We start from the raw sequence: 19,364 nt of genomic DNA, 5'->3' as shown, positions 1-19,364 counted from the left end.
TCACTTTGGCTCAGGTGAGAAAACATTTTCAAAATTACAGATATGAGAGTTGTGGGGATGCACAGCAATATTTAAAAAGCACTTAAAATACCAAGGTAAATTCTTTTGCAACTTTGCTCTTTTATTTTCCTTACGTCCCATGAAGTTAAAAAAAGGCACTCACCTAATTCTGGTGCTTTACTTAGCACAAATGCATATGCCCAGAATTTGCTGACTGGTCCATTGTAAAAACTCTGGTCACAAACTGATTGCTTCACTCCTTTGGTCATCAATATATACACCATATAAGCACCCGTTCGAACAGCACCAAATATACTTTGTGACCATAAAGAGAAAAACAAACAATAGTCATTAACTGTAAGAAACAGTTGAGACAAGTTTTACAGAGACTGTTACCATGCCTGTTAGCAAAGATGGTCATGATTTTTCTTTTTAAACATATCCTTGTATGAAGGAATGAGGAACAAACAGAACACTTAAATATCACCTGTATAAAGTAAAAAGAACTGAATCACTAACCCAGGAAGCAGTTAAGGACAGAGGAAAACACGCACCTGATGAACTGTTGTTATTTTTTTCCAGTGCTATTATACAAATGTTAGGTCTATGTTATTTGCTCAATTTCTTTGTTGCTAGGTACTTTGGATTTGCTAATGTAGCTTTCCCCAAGGTTACTATATCTGGGCTAATTCAACTGGCTGCTAGTTGGCAGCAAAGTGATACAGAAAACCTTTAATGCCTGCCCAGATTTTTGTAGTCCAGGCATGATGCCCTACCTGAGCCTCCAAGGACAATGCTGGATCAAGGAGAATCCCTAACCAAAACTTGTGGGGTAGGGGGACCAAAGTTGCTGAGAAAATTTAGGAATGTAGACCCATGAATCATCAACTCATACTTCTTCAATCTTGTCAGGATTCCGTTTCAGTTTAGTGAGGCCTCAACAAGTCTATTATGACATTTATATAAGAATCAATACCCTGATTAAATAACCTTAGATAAAAGAAAGAATGCTGTCAACAGCAGACTAGTAACAGTATTCCAAGCAACTTTATACATTAAGATGTGAAAGAGCAAAGGGAATCCAGCAGACATATCTCAATACAATTTTCTGTAATGAATCCAGGATTATAAATGAAACTAAGTCTCCTAATCTGATTACTGCAATGATCAAGAAGAATCAATAATCTTACACTCCTCTCTCTTTTTTCTAACAAGAACTATCCATCATCCAAGGCTATTTCAGTGTTAATCTGTGCCCTGCAGCAAGACTGGAAAGACTCAGACAATCCAGTTCACCCAAGATTGTATGGGCATGTTGAGTAACTTGGAGATACTTTACAATTTGGTAATCATTAATGTACATTTCAGGATTTCATAGGGTATATGTGGCTCTGTGTGAATTCTTTGTACACTAGTTTGCATATATGTAAGCATATTTTAAATAAGTCAAATCAATAAGGAAGCTAAGAAGGACACAAAAAGACCAGAACACATCCTCTCCTGTAACCAACACCCAGATAAGCAGGGATTAATACTAGACAAACGATCAAGCAGAAAACAATACCCTAATCAAGGAACTACTGAGGAGAAAACCATACCCCACCAAAACTGTCAGGGCAAGCTACTGTGTAGAAACAGGGAGCAAACCCCACACTCACTAGCACTGATGATGTTACCTACTCGGGTAATGAAATGTCTTCAAGCAAACAACCAAGCTCAGAAAGCACCAAGGACTCCACATTTCATCCCTGATCTCTTCTATATTGAGATCAACATCGCTGAAGGCACTTCTCCACGTGCCCCTGATTTCTCTTTTTCCTTTATTCTCCCTTCATCTTGTAGCTTTGGTTTGCTTCCAATTTGTAGTTAGTTTTAAAATATTAATGAATTATTGAAATGTTTTTATATGAACGGTGGTGGAAAATCTTCCTCAGTACATAATCTATTGTTGCAGAAATGGGCAAGCGATGGCCCATGGGCTGCATGTGGTCTACCAGCTCCCCATTTGTGCCCCAGAAGCACCATGACTTTGCAACTCAAAATTCATGTCTCTATCATAAAACTTACATGACACTCTTTAGTAATCCTGGACCGATATATATATTTGGATGTTCAGTGCCCATTTAAAGATTCAACTATTAGATACTTCTATTGGAAATGTATGCCTTTGATTTAAAAGGAGTATCTCTTTGAAATATATGGACTTAAAGTACCTGTCTTGAAAAAACATTCTCATTATCCACCTTGGTTTCCATACTACTTGCAATAATAAATGAAGGTTCCAATAGAAAAGAATATATGTAGCTTAGGGTTGAACTGTGGAGTGAATGGGCTGATTTGTCTGAATGCCAAGCTTCCAGGAATTCCCTAGCATTGATTCCCTAATGCTAGAGATTCCTGGAAATCCCTAACAGTAGACATCCAACAGAAATCTCTCACACTAGACACCCAACAGAAATCTAGGCTGCATTCTACACTTTCTGTGCTCCTGATGTAGAGAACTGTATGTCATGAAAGCTTACGACTTTTAATAAAATTTGTTAAGCTGGAAAGGTGCTACCAGACTCCTCCTGATTTTTGGCTACTAATGATCTCTCCTTCTACAATGCATCCCTTTAGGATTAAGCAGTATTGATCCCAATGTGAGTTAATTTTGAGTAGACAAGTACAAGATTGTAATGGTAGAATTCTAATAAACCTATGGTAAACAAAATAAATCCACAAGGCAAATGGCCACTAAAGACAGTGAAAATAATAATGTACTTACTCCCTTAGACATTTCTTAATCTTGAGTCAATCCTCATATGCTTTAATGAAGCTTGAAAGGACATGCAGTACAGGTTTCATGGGGACAGTTTATTTTTATTTATTTAAAAGATTTGTATGGCCACTCATCTTAGAGCACAACTCTGGGTGGCTCACAACAACAATAAAAGCACAAAACAGTAAAAAAGAAACATAAAAACAAAGACAATTCCACCCCACCCCCGCCCCCGCCATGGCCATTGTCCTGGGATGTCCCCAACACACTATCCACAGCTCCCATCTCACTCCACCCCAGGGCTTGGGGGAATAGCCAGCCATTTATGGCCAGATCACTGGGGAAAGGGGTGTCCCACAGGGTAGGGACCGCTACAGAAAAGACAGTTCACACCATGCAATCGTGGTACATATAAATTATAAAATACAGAGACTGGGAATTCTCAGCATTGAAATCTCCCTGTCTCTGAAGATTCCTGACTGGGGAAGGCAGTTGTAAGAGGTAAGAAACCTGAGTTTTTTAAAGAATTAACTTTTAAAATATTGTTATTACTTAAATCAGTTAATGATTAAAACACACATGAGTAACTTCTTGCTAAAAGTAACTTACCTGAAGACTGCGAGACTCAAAGACCACAGCACTAATGGTTTCCTTAGTTCAAATTTTGCTCTTTTGTTCATTAGATGCCGACCACCGAATATAAAGGCAGCATATAGAGCAGAAAACAGGAAAGATTTTTTCCTGAAAAAGAAAGAAGAAACAAACCTCAATCACAAAATGCTATTCAGTCAGTTTGTTAGCTGTTCAAGTCTTCCACCTGTATCTGAAGGTATTTGACACAGAAAAGCATTCAGGTTATTGCTACTCATTTATGTGTTACTTTTTATTTTTGGTCAACGAAAGCAGTTTAGATAGATTGTTCAATGCGAATTAAGCACTCTGTGTAATAAACTCCAAATGTAATTATGATGTGCAACCCATAGAATTACCTTGTCATCTTGTTGTATTCCAAGCATTAATCCAGGATTCTGACATAATTCAGGCTAAAGCATAATGTAATTCTTTGGTTTGGATTTAGCACATTGTGTAAACTCAGCCAATTGTGGTTTATTTAGTAAATCGTGATTAAATCACGGCTCAGCATGCCATGTGAACCTGCACATGGGTAACTGTGATTTAAGAAATATAGAAAAACAAATTAAAGCAAACCACCATGTTACATCTGAACTGGACCAGTATTTTCAGTGAAAATATTTTTGTGTGTTTTAGTGATAGAGGATTTTAGGTATAGGCAAGTATATTAACAGAAGGTCAATACCTTAATAGACTAGCCAATATCTATACGGAAGAATAGCTCACAAGCATTAATTGGGATTTTGATTAGCAATCTAAGATGCACTCTAGGCATTCCACTGCTTCTGGATGCTACTAAAAATACTGTAACGGTGACTCCAAATACTGGAGTAGCTAGTAACATAACAATAGATACATAAAGAGTTTCACTAACATAATAAAAATATGTGTCTTGCACTGACCTCTAATTAGATCTTAAAACAGAACTGTAAGGCACTGCAGCTTGCAGTTAATTGAGAGATTTCCAGTGACATATTCCCGAACAGTTTATTTAGTGAAGTTTAAAGACAGAAAGTCATCCAGCTTTTGCCATAGAGTACAGGGAAACAGTTTCATAGCTTGAAATCCCTCAACAGAACATTGAATCCAGTAGAAGCAGATGTCTTGCTGACCGGCCAAGGCTGCATTTTAATCTTGTGTCTTCCTTTCTCCATACAGATTTATACATCACATATTAAGGACAGGTAAAAATAGTTTCCTACATATTGAACTTGGCTTCTGCTGACTGCAGGGACATGTCTATGTAGGCTTTTTGATAACAACACAGAAATGGTTCCCGTTGTTTTTTCCCTGCCTTTTTTTAAAATTTGACTGTCAGTATAGACCAGCCTTTCTCAATCTTTTGGCCCTGGAGGAACCCTTGAAATATATTTAGACCTCGGGGAACCCCTGCACATTCAGGCTCAAATATAGGCCAGAAGTTACAAAATTATTATATTTGTTTCATGGGTAGGCCTGTATATATGCATTAACAGTATTCTTAAACTAAAAAATAAAGAATGAAACTTACCTCTTTAATGTGAAGTTGCCTGAATTTGAAATATTTTTAAAAATAAATTGTGACCTCCCAGGGAATCCATAGTGACCTCTCGTGAAACCCTGGTTGAGAAACCCTGGAATAGACTATAGCTCTGGAAATACTAATGGTCTCCCATTCAAATATTAATCAAATTTATAGCTTTAGCTTTCTGTTTAGCTTTCTGAGATGTACACAGATAGACTAGCATTTACCTGTGCTTATGAAGGACAGATTACTTTGGGTTGAATCTGAACACATTGTATCTCAAAGCAGTTCAAATAAAAAAAAATAATCAATTTTATTCTGAATATGTCTCTTGCTTTTATTATGTACATTCTGGTTCAAGTCTGATTGAGTGGTCAAGCACTCTTATAACTTTCATAAATAAATAAATAATATTCAGAATGGTACAGCTTGGACCCAAACTCTTTGAAATAGTTCTTTAAATGATTGTTCCTCTTGTGAATTTATATTAAATACTACAGAATTATGGAGATAATTGTATCTCACTCTGCGTGTGTATGTGTAGTGTGTGTGTAGATGTGAGCACGGCTGAACACAACGTAACTTAATTCCATGCAGAGGATGCCCGAACCTTGGATCTCATTCAGTTCCTTCATTCTTTATAGGCAAACTGCACTTACCAAAAAATGACATCCAAATTATTCCTGACATTAACTCAAACTATCTTAAGTAGGTCAACAACTATATTTATGCATGTCAGGTCACTTCACAACTTTTTAATTAGCTCCTTATTTCTGATTTTTAAAGGTCATAAGTGCCAAATTAGCTGCATTCTTCTTCTCTGTGTAAGGTGTCAGTAAAACAGACTTTTTGCTTCACTGGTTAGGTATTTAGGTACTGTGCCTATAGATGGGCTGTAAAAGGCATAATCCTAGCTTCCCTGACATAGTATCACACAGAGTATTTGGTTATTTTACTCTGAGGAGTAAAGAGTAAGAGCTCCACATTCAGAATGGGCTGGGGGAAGATTTATCAAGAATTGCTCTAAATGCATTCTCATCCACTGTAAGCAAAGGGAAGGAATTTTTGTATGGAAGCAAAAGCTACGTTTCTTTAATTCCACCCTTATATGTTCCAAAATTGGAATGTTCTGAGCAAATTGATCTATCAAGCGAAACAAGTTATTATGGAATAATAATAACAACACCAACAACCCTCAAACAGCACAAGTCCACTAAATGGTGAATACAGACAACAAGTTATGAAAGTGACCTTTGGGAAATAGAAGCCAATCAAAAATTGATAAATGGATGCACAGACTGAAAGAAAACAGGAAAAAAAAAACCCACAACGCTTCAGTAAAAGAGCTTGATATGAGTGATAAAGTGTGCCGACTCTGAGAAGTCAGAATATGGTTGGAAAAGAATGAAATTATCTGGCGAAATAGCAAAATAGTGATGATTCTGACGATGATATGAAGATAAGAAAAAAGAACCAAAATGAAACAAAATAAGAGACAGCAATACAAATAAATTAGATCTGGCTTTGGGAAGGGGAAGAGAGCAAGCAAGGAAGGAACAGCAACTCAATTCTGTGAAAGTAGAAAGAAACTCAGAAACTTACTGTGATTTTCTTTGATATAAGATGGGGCAGAGAGATAGTCTGATTGGCTTCCAAGATTCTGTCATCCTATCCTATATCAATAAAAAATATTTCCTGAATCCCTGTTGCTTCTGTTTCTTGATGTGCCTACTTTAAAAGGGCTGATGGGTATAACATTTCTTAGTATGTACCATCAGTAGGCCTGGTGCTTTAAGAAGTCAAATCACAACCCAAACAGCTTACAATCTAACACTTGACACAGAAAATGGAAGGGAGGAAGAGGGTTAACAGGAAGCAGGAATTATATAACACTTTATATCTACCTTTATAGATTACAATATTTCAGTAACTTCTATAAGATGTAATCCTAAAATGCACCACATTTTTTTCAAACAAGCAATTACTGTGTGTCCTGACAATGTTCAGTTGCTTATGCCAGCCTATAATTTTCTGTATCACCTTTCAGTCCTTTTTTAAAAACTAGAGTCATGCTGGAATTTGACTTCACTTGACCTTTGCTTTTCTGAAATCTTCAAAAACCCAGACTGAGCAATATTTCCTTAGTACCAATATTTCTACCGTCAATCTGCCATTCCCATTAGGATGTGCATCTGAATTTGGAGTCCTTCTTTAAAAAATCCAGTACTGTGTGTTGGATTTTGTGTTCAATTCTTGGAGAAACAAAAATCTGATAACTGATTATGGTTTTTCTCTCGCTCTGACTTTTTGCTGACGAAATACCAAGTGTGTTGCATCTGAAAGGTGTGAACATTCATTCTTCCTTTACATGAATTGGAAGACTTGGTGGGGAGGGGGATGGAGTGGAGGTGGGACCACCTAGCCCAAGGAAATATTCAGGTAAATTCTTCTTTAGTTTACAAGCACATAAGAGAAACTAGAATACACAAAATGTATAATAAGATATAACCTTAGCAACATATTAGCTAACTGTTATAAAGTATGGAAGTCTGTTTGTAAATGGAAGCATATTTACAAACAAAGCATCAGACTGCATCCATGCACCATTTTTTTATTTTCAAAGAACACCAAGAGTTGAGCCATGACATACATGATTGGGAAGCTAGTGCTTTGCTTTTCAGAATACTATCTTCGGTATAAATTTTGTTTGAAATTAAAATACTGTAATCTTCCAATTTTTGAAGAGTAGAGTAAGACAAAGAGCTTAGCAGGAGGTATTTGTTGGACACACTGCACCAACAGGCACAACACAACGCTAGGATGTCTGTTCTACCACGTCAAACACAGCTAACCATATTCAAGTCCAAAGTTTTTGTGCTAAATGCAAATTGTTTTCATCCTTAACAGAACTGCCCTCCTTCTCCTTCCAGGGCAGTCTCCAAAAATAAGATTTTAAGAGTTGAAGACCATTCAGACTGGCAAGGATTAAAGCACAGGGAAAGGGAGACAACAATTTGCAAAGAGGAAGTGGCTGCACTCACACAAGGTACATCCTCCACTTTATTTGCCAGCACTAGATAACACTAATATTGGAACTGTCCTTCTTTCAGCTATACTAAGCTATACTAAGGGTAGCTTGTGACACGAAGCAATTCCATCAATTTTTCAAAAAGACAGGAGAATATGTTCATGTTACTTATGAATATTACTTTACATTTTGACAGTATGTTAGCATGGCAGATTCTCAACAATCCCATTCTATACCCTTCTTTTAACTTCTGATTAAATTTGTTGGATAGAACTCCTAAAATTCTCTGAGGTTATTCCTTTGTAGTTTTTATTTCCAAGTTCGTATGTTTGTTTGTTTGGTGGCATTGCTCTTTGTCTATTGGCATGTTTTCAGCTATCTTGGAAGTTGCACGGATGACAGGAAGATCAGAAACAAATAAAATAAGATTTCAAGGATGTTTTTAGTTTCAGCTTGAACTTGAGACATATCTTTTCACTCTAACTATTCCCATTTCTACTGAATTATTTGTAGAAGGCAGTTTCTTGCTTTCTTGCTTATTCTTACACACCAGGCAGTAAATTATTTTCTGTGCTGTGGTTGACATAAATACACCTGTCATTTAATTACTTGGCTTCTACTTTTGCTTGCTGAAGTTGGCAATGACTACTAAATTATATAGAAACTGAGACCAAAGATTTTAGTAGATTACTAGACATACTGTTTGTAGAGAATAAAGAAGATAACCTTGACGAAGATACACAGGAACCATTGCCTGGGCAAAAGGGGCTAAAGGATTTTTTTAAGTTCAGACCAAGATTACATTCAGAAGTGGCTCAGGGGTGCCACCAAACTGTAAGAAGGGGGAGGCCGTACAGTACAATCAGGTTTGCACGTTTCTGTTATTATAGCAAATCTCAATAAAAGTAGCTTTAGCCTTCCTGTGGACTTGATTTCCTGGTCTGATCTACCTTGTGGGGCTGATACTATGTTAGAACAGAAATGCAGGCATAATTCTTAAGCTTCACTCAAAATCAAACTTAAAAATAACTGTTCTTAAAATTAATAATATATGCATCTTATGCTAAGAAAGGCTGGGAGGACCAAAGTCATCTCTAAAATTTTCAGTAATTTCATATGATTAAATAAAACCCCAGAGGGAGGATTTTGAATTCATAAAAGATAAATTAGGCACAACAAAAAAATTTAAATGCTGGATGAGTAAGACATGTATTCAGCATTTTTAAAGTGGTTGGTATTATTGTTTAAGAATGTTATAACTAGTAACACTTTGGGAATATGACTAAGTAAATAAGTAATATCTATACAGTATATAAGAACTTTAAAAACATTTTTAACATGCACCTAAATTACTTCTGGAGAGAAAGGAATTCTAGAGGTGGGCTTCTCAAAGAAAAAGTCATCTGTCCTTACAACCAAGAGGGCATTTGACAAATATTCTATTGGTTCAACACACCTATATGCAAGAATGCATTCTCTGATATATTCTGGCCCCAAGTTATTTAGAATGTATAAATGAATACCAAAACTTTAAATCTGCTATATGTGCATTCATTTCTATTCTGAATTTGAATATATTCTTGCTTTATAGGCTCTTCATTCTAAATTTAGAAAAAGAACATTAAGTTCAAAGAACAACCAGACTCCTGTGTCACCATCCATCATGGTGAAAGTTGATTTATTAACTATGTCACAAGTGATCCTGCTCATGACTAAATGCAGATACTGTATGTATATTTACATATGTACAAAAAACCAATGTGCCAATATATGCAATATATATGGAAAAATGAATAAAAGGAGATTTTCAAGTGGGATGGTGAGCAAGGGCAATGTCTGCTCCCAAAAAGTCCCCTTCTGCTGACAGAGTGTTCCTGTTGAGAGAAGGGAACAAGCATCTTTCACCAATGTATTTAGTATTTGCTGGCTCCTTTCCCACAATAACAACCAAAAGTGCTAAGAGAAATCCTTGGTGGGAACAGAGCCCTTACTTTGACAGAAGCATTTTTGGACCACGTAGGCCATTGAGTCCAACTCTTTCTCAATTCAAGAATGAATGAAAGAAAGAAGGAGGGATCCACATCAGATGATTGTCCAAGTTTTTGCTTAAACATGCTCAATGAAGGTCATCACTTCTTTGGCTAACGGGTTCCACTATCAGAGCCTGATCAGATGGACTAATTCTACTGTATTGTAAAGTTATATTAACAGAACCTTGCAAGTCTGAAAGTACATTTTTCCCCCTTCGCCTTTACAGCACAAGAAACTAGGGAGGGTCCCTTCTGAGATGCTTTCCATGCCCATATTCCTTCTGTGAGCTAAGCTGTCCCTTGTACAACTGTTCCCCTGGCTGTGGCTCTTCCCCGACTCCCAAGGTCATACCCACATACCAGTACACCTTGCTGGCCTTCTCTGCACTTGCATTCAATATATTTGAATGTTTCTTAAGTGTAGTGCCCAGAACTAGTCACAATACTTGGAAAGGGAGACTGACTAATAGAAAATAGAGTGGAATTATTGCTTCCCACAATTCATTGATACAATCTAAAATTATATTTATCTTCTTAGCAGCCATGTCACACTGCTGATTGATACTGAGCTTCTGATGAATACAATATGAAGATACTTTTCACATGTTCTATTATCAAGCTATTATCCTCCATCCTATTGTCAAGCCCTATAGAGTTAGGTAAGATCAAGGAAGCAAGAATTATACAGAATTATTAAAGCTGAATCTCTTTGAATGATTTGAAACCCTTCTTCCCAGTTTTCTTTTTATCCAGGCTAATTTGCCATTTATGAAATAAGGTATCAACTGACTCACCCACTATCTCTTGGTTGTTCAATCCCTTCCATTACTCTCCTAGACTTTATAATTTCTCACCACTATAAGAATTTGGTTTCTTTTTCCAAAGTGAAGAACTGTGCATGGTCTCTATTACCTTATCTTGTTGTTTTTAACACAGTCCTGTAACAAATTAAAATTATTTTAAATTTTGCTTTCTAGAATATCAGAAAGCAAATCTTTTGCTTTCTAACAGTTTGTGTTACCTGCAAATCTGATAAGCATTCCCTCCACCATTTCATCCAAGTCAGCAATGCAAATGTTGAATTAAACTGACTAGTTGAAAGATAGCAAAACTCGGTGAATATTGTACCAAGGTGGGGTTTAAACTGCAACAACAACATCAATAACATTAACAATATAGGAATGTAGCAGGGATACAGTTGTTTGCAAAATATGGTGGGATAGCTGTCTTCTAAAAAAGAACAACTTTTTATTTCAGTACCCATCATGTTCCTTCCCCCAAGCTTAGTGAGGTTATCTTCATCAAAGTAGACACAGAAATGTAATGGAACTAATTTAAAAATATACGAAAACTCCCAACATCTAGTGCAGTGTTTCTCAACTTCCCTAGCCAGCCATGCTGGCTGAGGAATTCTGGGAGTTGAAGTCCACACATCTTAAAGTTGCCACAGTTGAGAAACACTTACCTAGTGAATAGGACACTGGATACTTTAATTATTTAATTCTAATAGGGATGGGAAAGACTCAAACTTAACCTTGCTCGGAGTGCTGAGGAACACAGAATGGCAAGGCTATAACACACATGTGGAGCTCAGTTTGAAGTTAAGCTTTGGGATATTTATTTGCTTTTAAATGCAATAGGCCCGATTTGAGCCAGACATTTTGGGTTTCATGAGTTTCCCACCTCAAAATGGCAACATCATTTTTTCACAGTCATGGTCAGACAGGCCTCTCTGCACTGCATGTTATCCACTCCTGGCTTTATAGCAATATTCTGTTATGATACTACACAACGAAAAGTCCCAACCCCTTCTCAAAAGTAGCCATTGAATTACAATCGCTAATGTGCCAAAATGGGACAATTATTAAATTCAACTGTTCATATAATTTTAATTTATTTAATATTCATATAATTTTAATTCAAATTAAATCAATCTGAGGTTTTCTGCTAGCAATTCCCACTTTGGAAGGAGTGCTCCTGCTCCCCAAAAGCCAACAAAACGTATGCATTCCTGAAGTGTAAGGAGCTGAGGAGGCTTGGGTCTTATGAGAATAAACTATGGAACATTACTAGATGAGCAAGAAAAGGGCTAGCTCCATTATAAAGTACCAGTAGATCCATGGACTAGAACTTCTGAACTCCATAATCTCAAAACCTGCAGATCCCTGATAAATGAACCTCTCCCCATGCCATAGAACATAGGCAGTGTATCTAAAAACAATTCTCAGAAGATAGGAAAAAAGCACATACGGCTCCAAGCTAGGGAATTGTGCTCCATCATACCCAATAAGCTTTATATCCGGGACATAAGATGAGCCAACCTACTTCCTGCTCATCAAGAATAAGGCCACAGGGCTAACCAAGTATTCAAAACATCTATGGCTCAATTAAAATTATACTCCTAATCAGATATTGTCCCTACGTTCTGCTGCACTAAAAATTACCTGTGTCCTTTTATGTCTTAAATGAAGAGGTGTTGCTAATACACTGAACTGCAGTTCCTCTTCCCTTCCTTTTCTCATTTCTCTTTATTGCTTTGCTTTCATTGCTGTGTTTATCTTCCTAGTTCTACACAACCCAGAGTCTCATGACTCGGGGAATCCACAAATATTGTAAATAAAACCATAAATAAATCAAGCAAGCAAGCAACCTCCTAAATAGTTATATTTTCCTTTCCATCCACTCTTCCCCGTTAGGTTAGCATTCTGGGAATTGCTATGTCGTCTAGAAATGCGCTATTACCACTTCTTCCAGTTGGACCAGTTGAAGCAGGATTGAAGAAAGCATATAGAGAATAAAGAGATAGAAGAGGCTTACCAGATTTACAAGTTTGGAACAGAGAAGTTTAGACATTAAGCACAGATCAATGTTGAGTGAGTGAATTTTCTCCTGCCTTACAAGTACAGTTGGGAAGGATAATGCTCTGGAAAAGTTGAACAATCAAGTCGTAACACTCAAAAAATGAAGGTATTAAAAACAAAGCATGTTTAACAAAGCTGTAACATGTTTATACCCATATTTCAAAGGGTAGGGAGAGCAGGTTTGATGACCTAAAATGTTTCCGTGTACCAAATTAGCAAGCCATTCAGTTTCAATTCAGTTATGCTTAAATAAACTATGCAGTGTTACAATGGTACCCAAGCAGTGCTAAGGGATCTCCACAGTATTGTGTTCCTTCCCTTCCCAGGGGACGCAACTGTTCATTGTGTTCCTTGAAAATCACACTGACCCAGCTCCTATTACCTTTAGTAAGCCAACTGCCAGTAATGAATAAGCATCCAATTCTAAGGATCCAGTTCTCTGGGAAGTTGCAAATGAAAACAGTAAACACCATTTGCAATATTTATTTATAATAAATTGCTCCATGTTTTTGATGCCAATTCAGAAGCTTAGGACTCTGTTATGAGATACAAATACATACTTATTCATATTTTAGACAAATAAACATACATGTACACAAACCACTTTTTAAATTTTGGGGTGGGCGGCTTCAAATCAGGTTTTTGACTCCTGGTGACTGCCTGGACAAGTCCCTGAAGTTTTCTTGCCAAGGTTTTTCAGAAGTGGTTTGCCATTGCCTGCTTCCTAGGGCTGAGAGAGATTGACTGGCCCAAGGTCACCCAGCTGGCTTTGGGACTCAGGCAGGACTAGAACTCACGGTCTCCTGGTTTCTAGCCTGATGCCTTAACTACTACACCAAACTGGCTCTCTCACACACCATATACTGTACATAGTCTAATTATGTGTCATGAACTCTTTGTGATCACATAGATAGACCTTCTTCAGCATGATCTGAACCTGGCGTTCAGGTCTTCCAATAACATACCCATCACCAGTGTAATCAAGTCCATCCACCTTGCTGCTGGTCATCTCTTTCTTTCTGACTTTCCAAGCATTAAAGATTTTTCAAGAGAGCTAGTCTTTGTATAATATGTTCAAAAAGTTATAATTTGAGCTTGGTCATTAAGCCTTGAGCAAGAACTCTGAATTGATTTGTTCTTTGATTCGTTTGTTTTCTTGGCTATCCATGGTATTCTCAGTAATTTTCTCCAGCACCAGTTCCAAAGCATTAATACTGTCTCTCAATTCTGCTTCTTCAAAATCCAACTTCTACTTTCACAGAGTGTCACAGAGAAAATCATTGACTGCATAATTCTAATCTTGATAAGTATAGATACGTTGTGACATCTGAACATCTTTACCAAGCCCTTCATTGCTACCGCACCAAGTGCTAGCCGATTTCTTGACTTAAGAAATCCTAAGAAGCCCTCACCACTTCAATATATCCACTGTGAATTCTAAGGCTGGTTGCTGTACCTATTATCATTAGTTTGGTCTTCTTTATAATTAACCTTATCTCTATTTTTTCCACTGGGCAACTTGACTTTCATTATCAAAGCTTCCAGATCATTTACATTTTCAACTATCAGAGGAATGTCATCAGTATAGCGCAGGTTATTGATGTTCCTCTAATTCCAAGCCATTTAAGTTGGTTAATGCCTTAAACATCAATGTATAGTCAATTCATTTCACTGTTTAGCTTTCCCATGTTCATGCTTCTTACATTCCATGTTCCCACTATAAGTCTCCTCATAACCAGAGGACATTTCCCAAAGATATTATTTCTTTCACCCAACCCTTGACATTAATACTTTTGCCCAATGATAGGTAGGTAGGTAGGTAGGTAGATATCCATCATCACTGTGTGAGGACTTTCAGAGTGGCACAAAGCATCCTCTCCCAGCTTATCCTGGTATGCCAATTATGTCCTTCCTTGAAGTGGGACAGCCTGTCTTTAGTAAGCAGTGCATTGATATGCTCCCATTTAGAATTCATTGGACTATCCTCAAAGACATAATGTGCTGTTAAAAAACTAGTCTATTCTGTAGGTACATTTAAACATGTGTAAATATTCCTGCAAAATACCAAACCTAACTTCAGCAACACAAGAAATGACAACAAGGAAATGATAAGTGCCTTCTTTTTCTGCTTCCTGTGCTTGTATTGAGCTTTCAAAAATGGAACTGTTTTGAGAGAAATGCATGTTGTGATGATGATGATGATGATGATGATGATGATGATGATGATATCTCAAGCATGTACACATATAGTTATTCCTGTGAATGTGTTAAGTCATTGGCTATTTATTTATTGCAGTTAATCTCTAAAATGGGAAATGCTACACATAAATTCCCTCTCACAACAAGTCTAAGAAAGGACACAACCAGCTACCAGCTTGCATCATCTGTGATATTTAAAATATACATCACATATCAGTAGCAGACCTTTATAACATTAAACTAATTCTACTACCTGATCGCTACCCAGATCTCAGAACCACATTTACTAGAATAATAATAATAATAATTTATTAAATTTGTATGCTGCCCAACTCTCAATGACTCTGGGGAGTGGATAGCTCCTAGAATGTCCCAAGATCTCAGCTGGTCATAATCTGGTTTCACCTTGTATCTGAGAATTTTAATTTATTATTCACCTTTTCTGAAGCATTTCTAAAACACCACAATGAATCTTTTTGGAAGTCTTCACTTCTTAATACCTGGAATTGTCTTCCAAATATTTAAAATGGAACACAATAGCAGTCAAGCTTTAACCATCTACTAACATTCCTGAAACAACTGTGGGTTTAAATGGTCAGATTCAGTTTAAGAAGTATTTGGGGGCTATTTGAATGGACAAAACTTGGCTGAGGGCAGCTGAAACAACAATTATGGAGAGCTTGTAAATGAATATCTAGCATTTCCGATGTGAATAAATCTCGTTTTCTCCTAAACTCCACACCCACATTGTCAACATATTATGCTCAGATTAATCTGAAAAACTTGAGTTATGGAAAGCAAACAGGTTGTAAAAGGTTTGGAAAACTAGGAGTGCTTGTTTTGTTTTTACATAAACTTTCTCATCACAATCTTCCCAGGCAATGTTCAGTCCCATTGTTGAAGTTCAATACCTGCCCAGGATAATTATCATAGTTTTATTTAGGGGAAATAAGGAAACATACAAGAAAGGATCTGTTTTCCTTACAGGATCACAAAAATGAGGATGTGACATAAAGAATCACAGGCTTATTTTACTTACGTCACTTAGCTTTCAAAATATGTTACCTGTGCTGCTTATAATTTTACTGAGTTATCCAGCAGGATATGCACTTAATTATAATTTAGAGGCTAATTCAGTCCTGGGAATGCTTGATGCGTAACTATATATGACAAAAAAGTATGCACATAACTTGAAGAGCTCTTCTAACAGAGGTAGCAATTTCATCTAAATTAGGAACATGAGAGATCCCATTACTCACAGCCAAAATGTTTTTGTATAGCAGGCCACACCACAATAACTCATGGGGTTTCTACACTCACTGAAATGCAACACAGAACAATAAGAATTCCTTATTTTTTTCCCTCACTATACATGATTCATTTTATTTTTACATTAACCATATTATGTCATTGACTGCCATTTAGCCCGCTAGTTCTTTATTCCCCTTGACAGTTATCAATGGTACTGCCAACCTGACCTTTATCTAAAGAGCATCCTTAACCTTCATGTTCAGGAGGCAATCCTTTGGAGCATGCTAACCTACTTTCCCCCACTTTAATTTCTGATTAGGGTCAATAATAATACTAGTCCTATGCAAATCTTTCTTTTATGTAGTCTACCCATATGAGATAGTGGATGGGGAGCACTGTTTTATCAACTAGCTTCCCTAGCCATATGCTTCATATGTTGATTAGCCCCCATAGCCACACAGTGTCTTATATTTCTGTGATATAGGCTAGACTGAGAAGGAATCACTGTGATCTAAACACAACTTCATGGCTGTGCAAAGATATCAAATCTGGTTTTCTTGGTCACCATCCAACATTATTTTCAATATTTACAAATGCTACCTGGGCCTTTGGCATACTTAATACGCTGATACCAATTTAATAATTAATAAGAATAGTTACTCTATACCTTACTGAACTGTCCAGATAAATGTGCCTGAGTAATAACTGTATCTGGCAGGTCTAAAACACAGTGGAGTGCCACTGTAATGGACATAAAATAATACAGTAATGAGAATTTAAGCAAATAGGAGGGTTAAGCACCCATGCAAAGAAAAGTTGTGCTCATCTATTTCATTCATTAGTTATTACCTGTAGCCAAAAGAAGGCTATAAATGACATTAAAAGCAAGCTGAAGAAGGAACCCTGGAACTAAATACTAGAGAAATGTAAAGATTTGTACTAAATACTTAACACAAAATCCAAGAGTGGAAAATAGTTAAACTATTAACAGTTCTTCCCTTTTTATCTTACACATAAAAGGCTCTGGCGTTAATGTGAGCAATGAGATGGCCGAGTTGGCTGATACAACTATATTACTCATGTTGTTCAGAGTGGTTAAAAAAAGGAAAACAAAAATTTATGCTTACACGGAAAGAATGGTCATTAAAAGTACAACAAAGGCTCAGCAAGTGATGAACAAGTGGGGAAAAAAAAAAAAATCTAACTTCACATGTATAATAATGAAATACTATTAAGTCCAGAACAGGAATCTTGGTTGGATCTTTGGGAGCAAGCTAGCACAAATTTGATAAAATAAAAAATTAAAATGTGATGTACATGTACATTCCATGGTGGGGATCATGTGACAGAGACAGCAGGAAAAGTCAAACCTGCCACCGTTGTAGTGATTTTATCAAATTTCTAGTGTGAAAAGCTCCAGACCAAAAATAACGGATACACCAGGGGCCTTTTGTGAGCTAAAATAGTTTCATGAACTATTTTATCCATGGGTTAGAAAAAACAAAATAGGTAACACCTGGTATAACCTTGTTTGTTTATTCATTTAGTTGCTTCTGACTCTTCGTGACTTCATGGACCAGCCCACGCCAGAGCTTCCTGTCAGTCGTCAACACCCCCAGCTCCCCCAGGGACGAATCCATCACCTCTAGAATATCATCTATCCATCTTGCCCTTGGTCGGCCCCTCTTCCTTATGCCTTCCACTCTCCCTAGCATCAGCATCTTCTCCAGGGTGTCCTGTCTTCTCATTATGTGGCCAAAGTATTTCAGTTTGGCCTTTAATATCATTCCCTCAAGTGAGCAGTCTGGCTTTATTTCCTGGAGGATGGACTGGTTTGATCTTCTTGCAGTCCAAGGCACTCTCAGGATTTTCCTCCAACACCACAGTTCAAAAGCATCGATCTTCCTTCTCTCAGCCTTCCTTATGGTCCAGCTCTCGCAGCCATATGTTACTACGGGGAACACCATTGCTTTAACTATGCAAACCTTTGTTGTCAGTGTGATGTCTCTGCTCTTAACGATTTTATCGAGATTTGTCATTGCCCTTCTCCCAAGGATTAAGCGTCTTCTGATTTCCTGACTGCAGTCAGCATCTGCAGTAATCTTCGCACCTAGAAACACAAAGTCTTTCACTGCTTCTACATTTTCTCCCTCTATTTGCCAGTTATCAATCAAGCTGGTTGCCATAATCTTGGTTTTTTTGAGGTTTAGCTGCAAGCCAGCTTTTGCACTTTCTTCTTTCACCTTCATCATAAGGCTCCTCAGTTCCTCTTCGCTTTCAGCCATCAAAGTGGTATCATCTGCATATCTGAGATTGTTAATGTTTCCTCCAGTGATTTTAACTCCAGCCTTGGATTCCTCAAGCCCAGCATGTCGCATGATGTGTTCTGCGTACAAGTTGAATAGGTAGGGTGAGAGTATACAGCCCTGCCGTACTCCTTTCCCAATCTTAAACCAGTCCGTTGTTCCGTGGCCTGTTCTTACTGTTGCTACTTGGTCGTTATACAGATTATTCAGGAGGCAGACAAGATGACTTGGTATCCCCATACCACTAAGAACTTGCCACAATTTGTTATGGTCCACACAGTCAAAGGCTTTAGAATAGTCAATAAAACAGAAATAGATGTTTTTCTGAAACTCCCTGGCTTTTTCCATTATCCATCAGATATTGGCAATTTGGTCCCTAGTTCCTCTGCCTTTTCTAAACCCAGCTTGTACATCTGGCAATTCTCGCTCCATGAATTGCTGAAGTCTACCTTGCAGGATCTTGAGCATTGCCTTACTGGCATGTGAAATGAGTGCCACTGTGCGATAGTTTGAACATTCTTTAGTGTTTCCCTTTTTTGGTATGGGGATATAAGTTGATTTTTTCCAGTCTGATGGCCATTCTTGTGTTTTCCAAATTTGCTGGCATACAGCATGCATTACCTTGACAGCATCATCTTGCAAGAGTTTGAACAGTTCAGCTGGGATGCCATCGTCTCCTGCTGCCTTGTTATTAGCAATGCTTCTTAAGGCCCATTCAACCTCACTCTTCAGGATGTCTGGCTCTAGCTCACTGACCACTCTGTCAAAGCTATCCCCAATATTGTTATCCT

General features: G+C 37.4%; 1 protein-coding gene across 1 annotated transcript in view; it reads right to left on the bottom strand.

Annotated features, from left to right (window-relative positions):
* ELOVL6 (ELOVL fatty acid elongase 6) overlaps positions 1-19,364 on the bottom strand; it is a 58,107-nt gene that overhangs the window by 5,736 nt on the left and 33,007 nt on the right. Inside the window, exons 2-3 of the mRNA XM_063310323.1 lie at positions 3,371-3,502; positions 164-315 (exon numbers count right to left, since the gene is read on the bottom strand). Of these exons, the coding sequence (XP_063166393.1) occupies positions 164-315; positions 3,371-3,502 (284 nt within the window). The remainder of the gene's footprint in view (positions 1-163; positions 316-3,370; positions 3,503-19,364) is intronic.

This window comes from Candoia aspera, chromosome 8 (genome assembly GCF_035149785.1).
Source record: "Candoia aspera isolate rCanAsp1 chromosome 8, rCanAsp1.hap2, whole genome shotgun sequence".
Taxonomy (NCBI): Eukaryota; Metazoa; Chordata; class Lepidosauria; order Squamata; family Boidae; genus Candoia; species Candoia aspera.
Note: the sequence above shows the minus strand (reverse complement) of the source record. Positions and strands in the feature narration are given on the sequence as shown.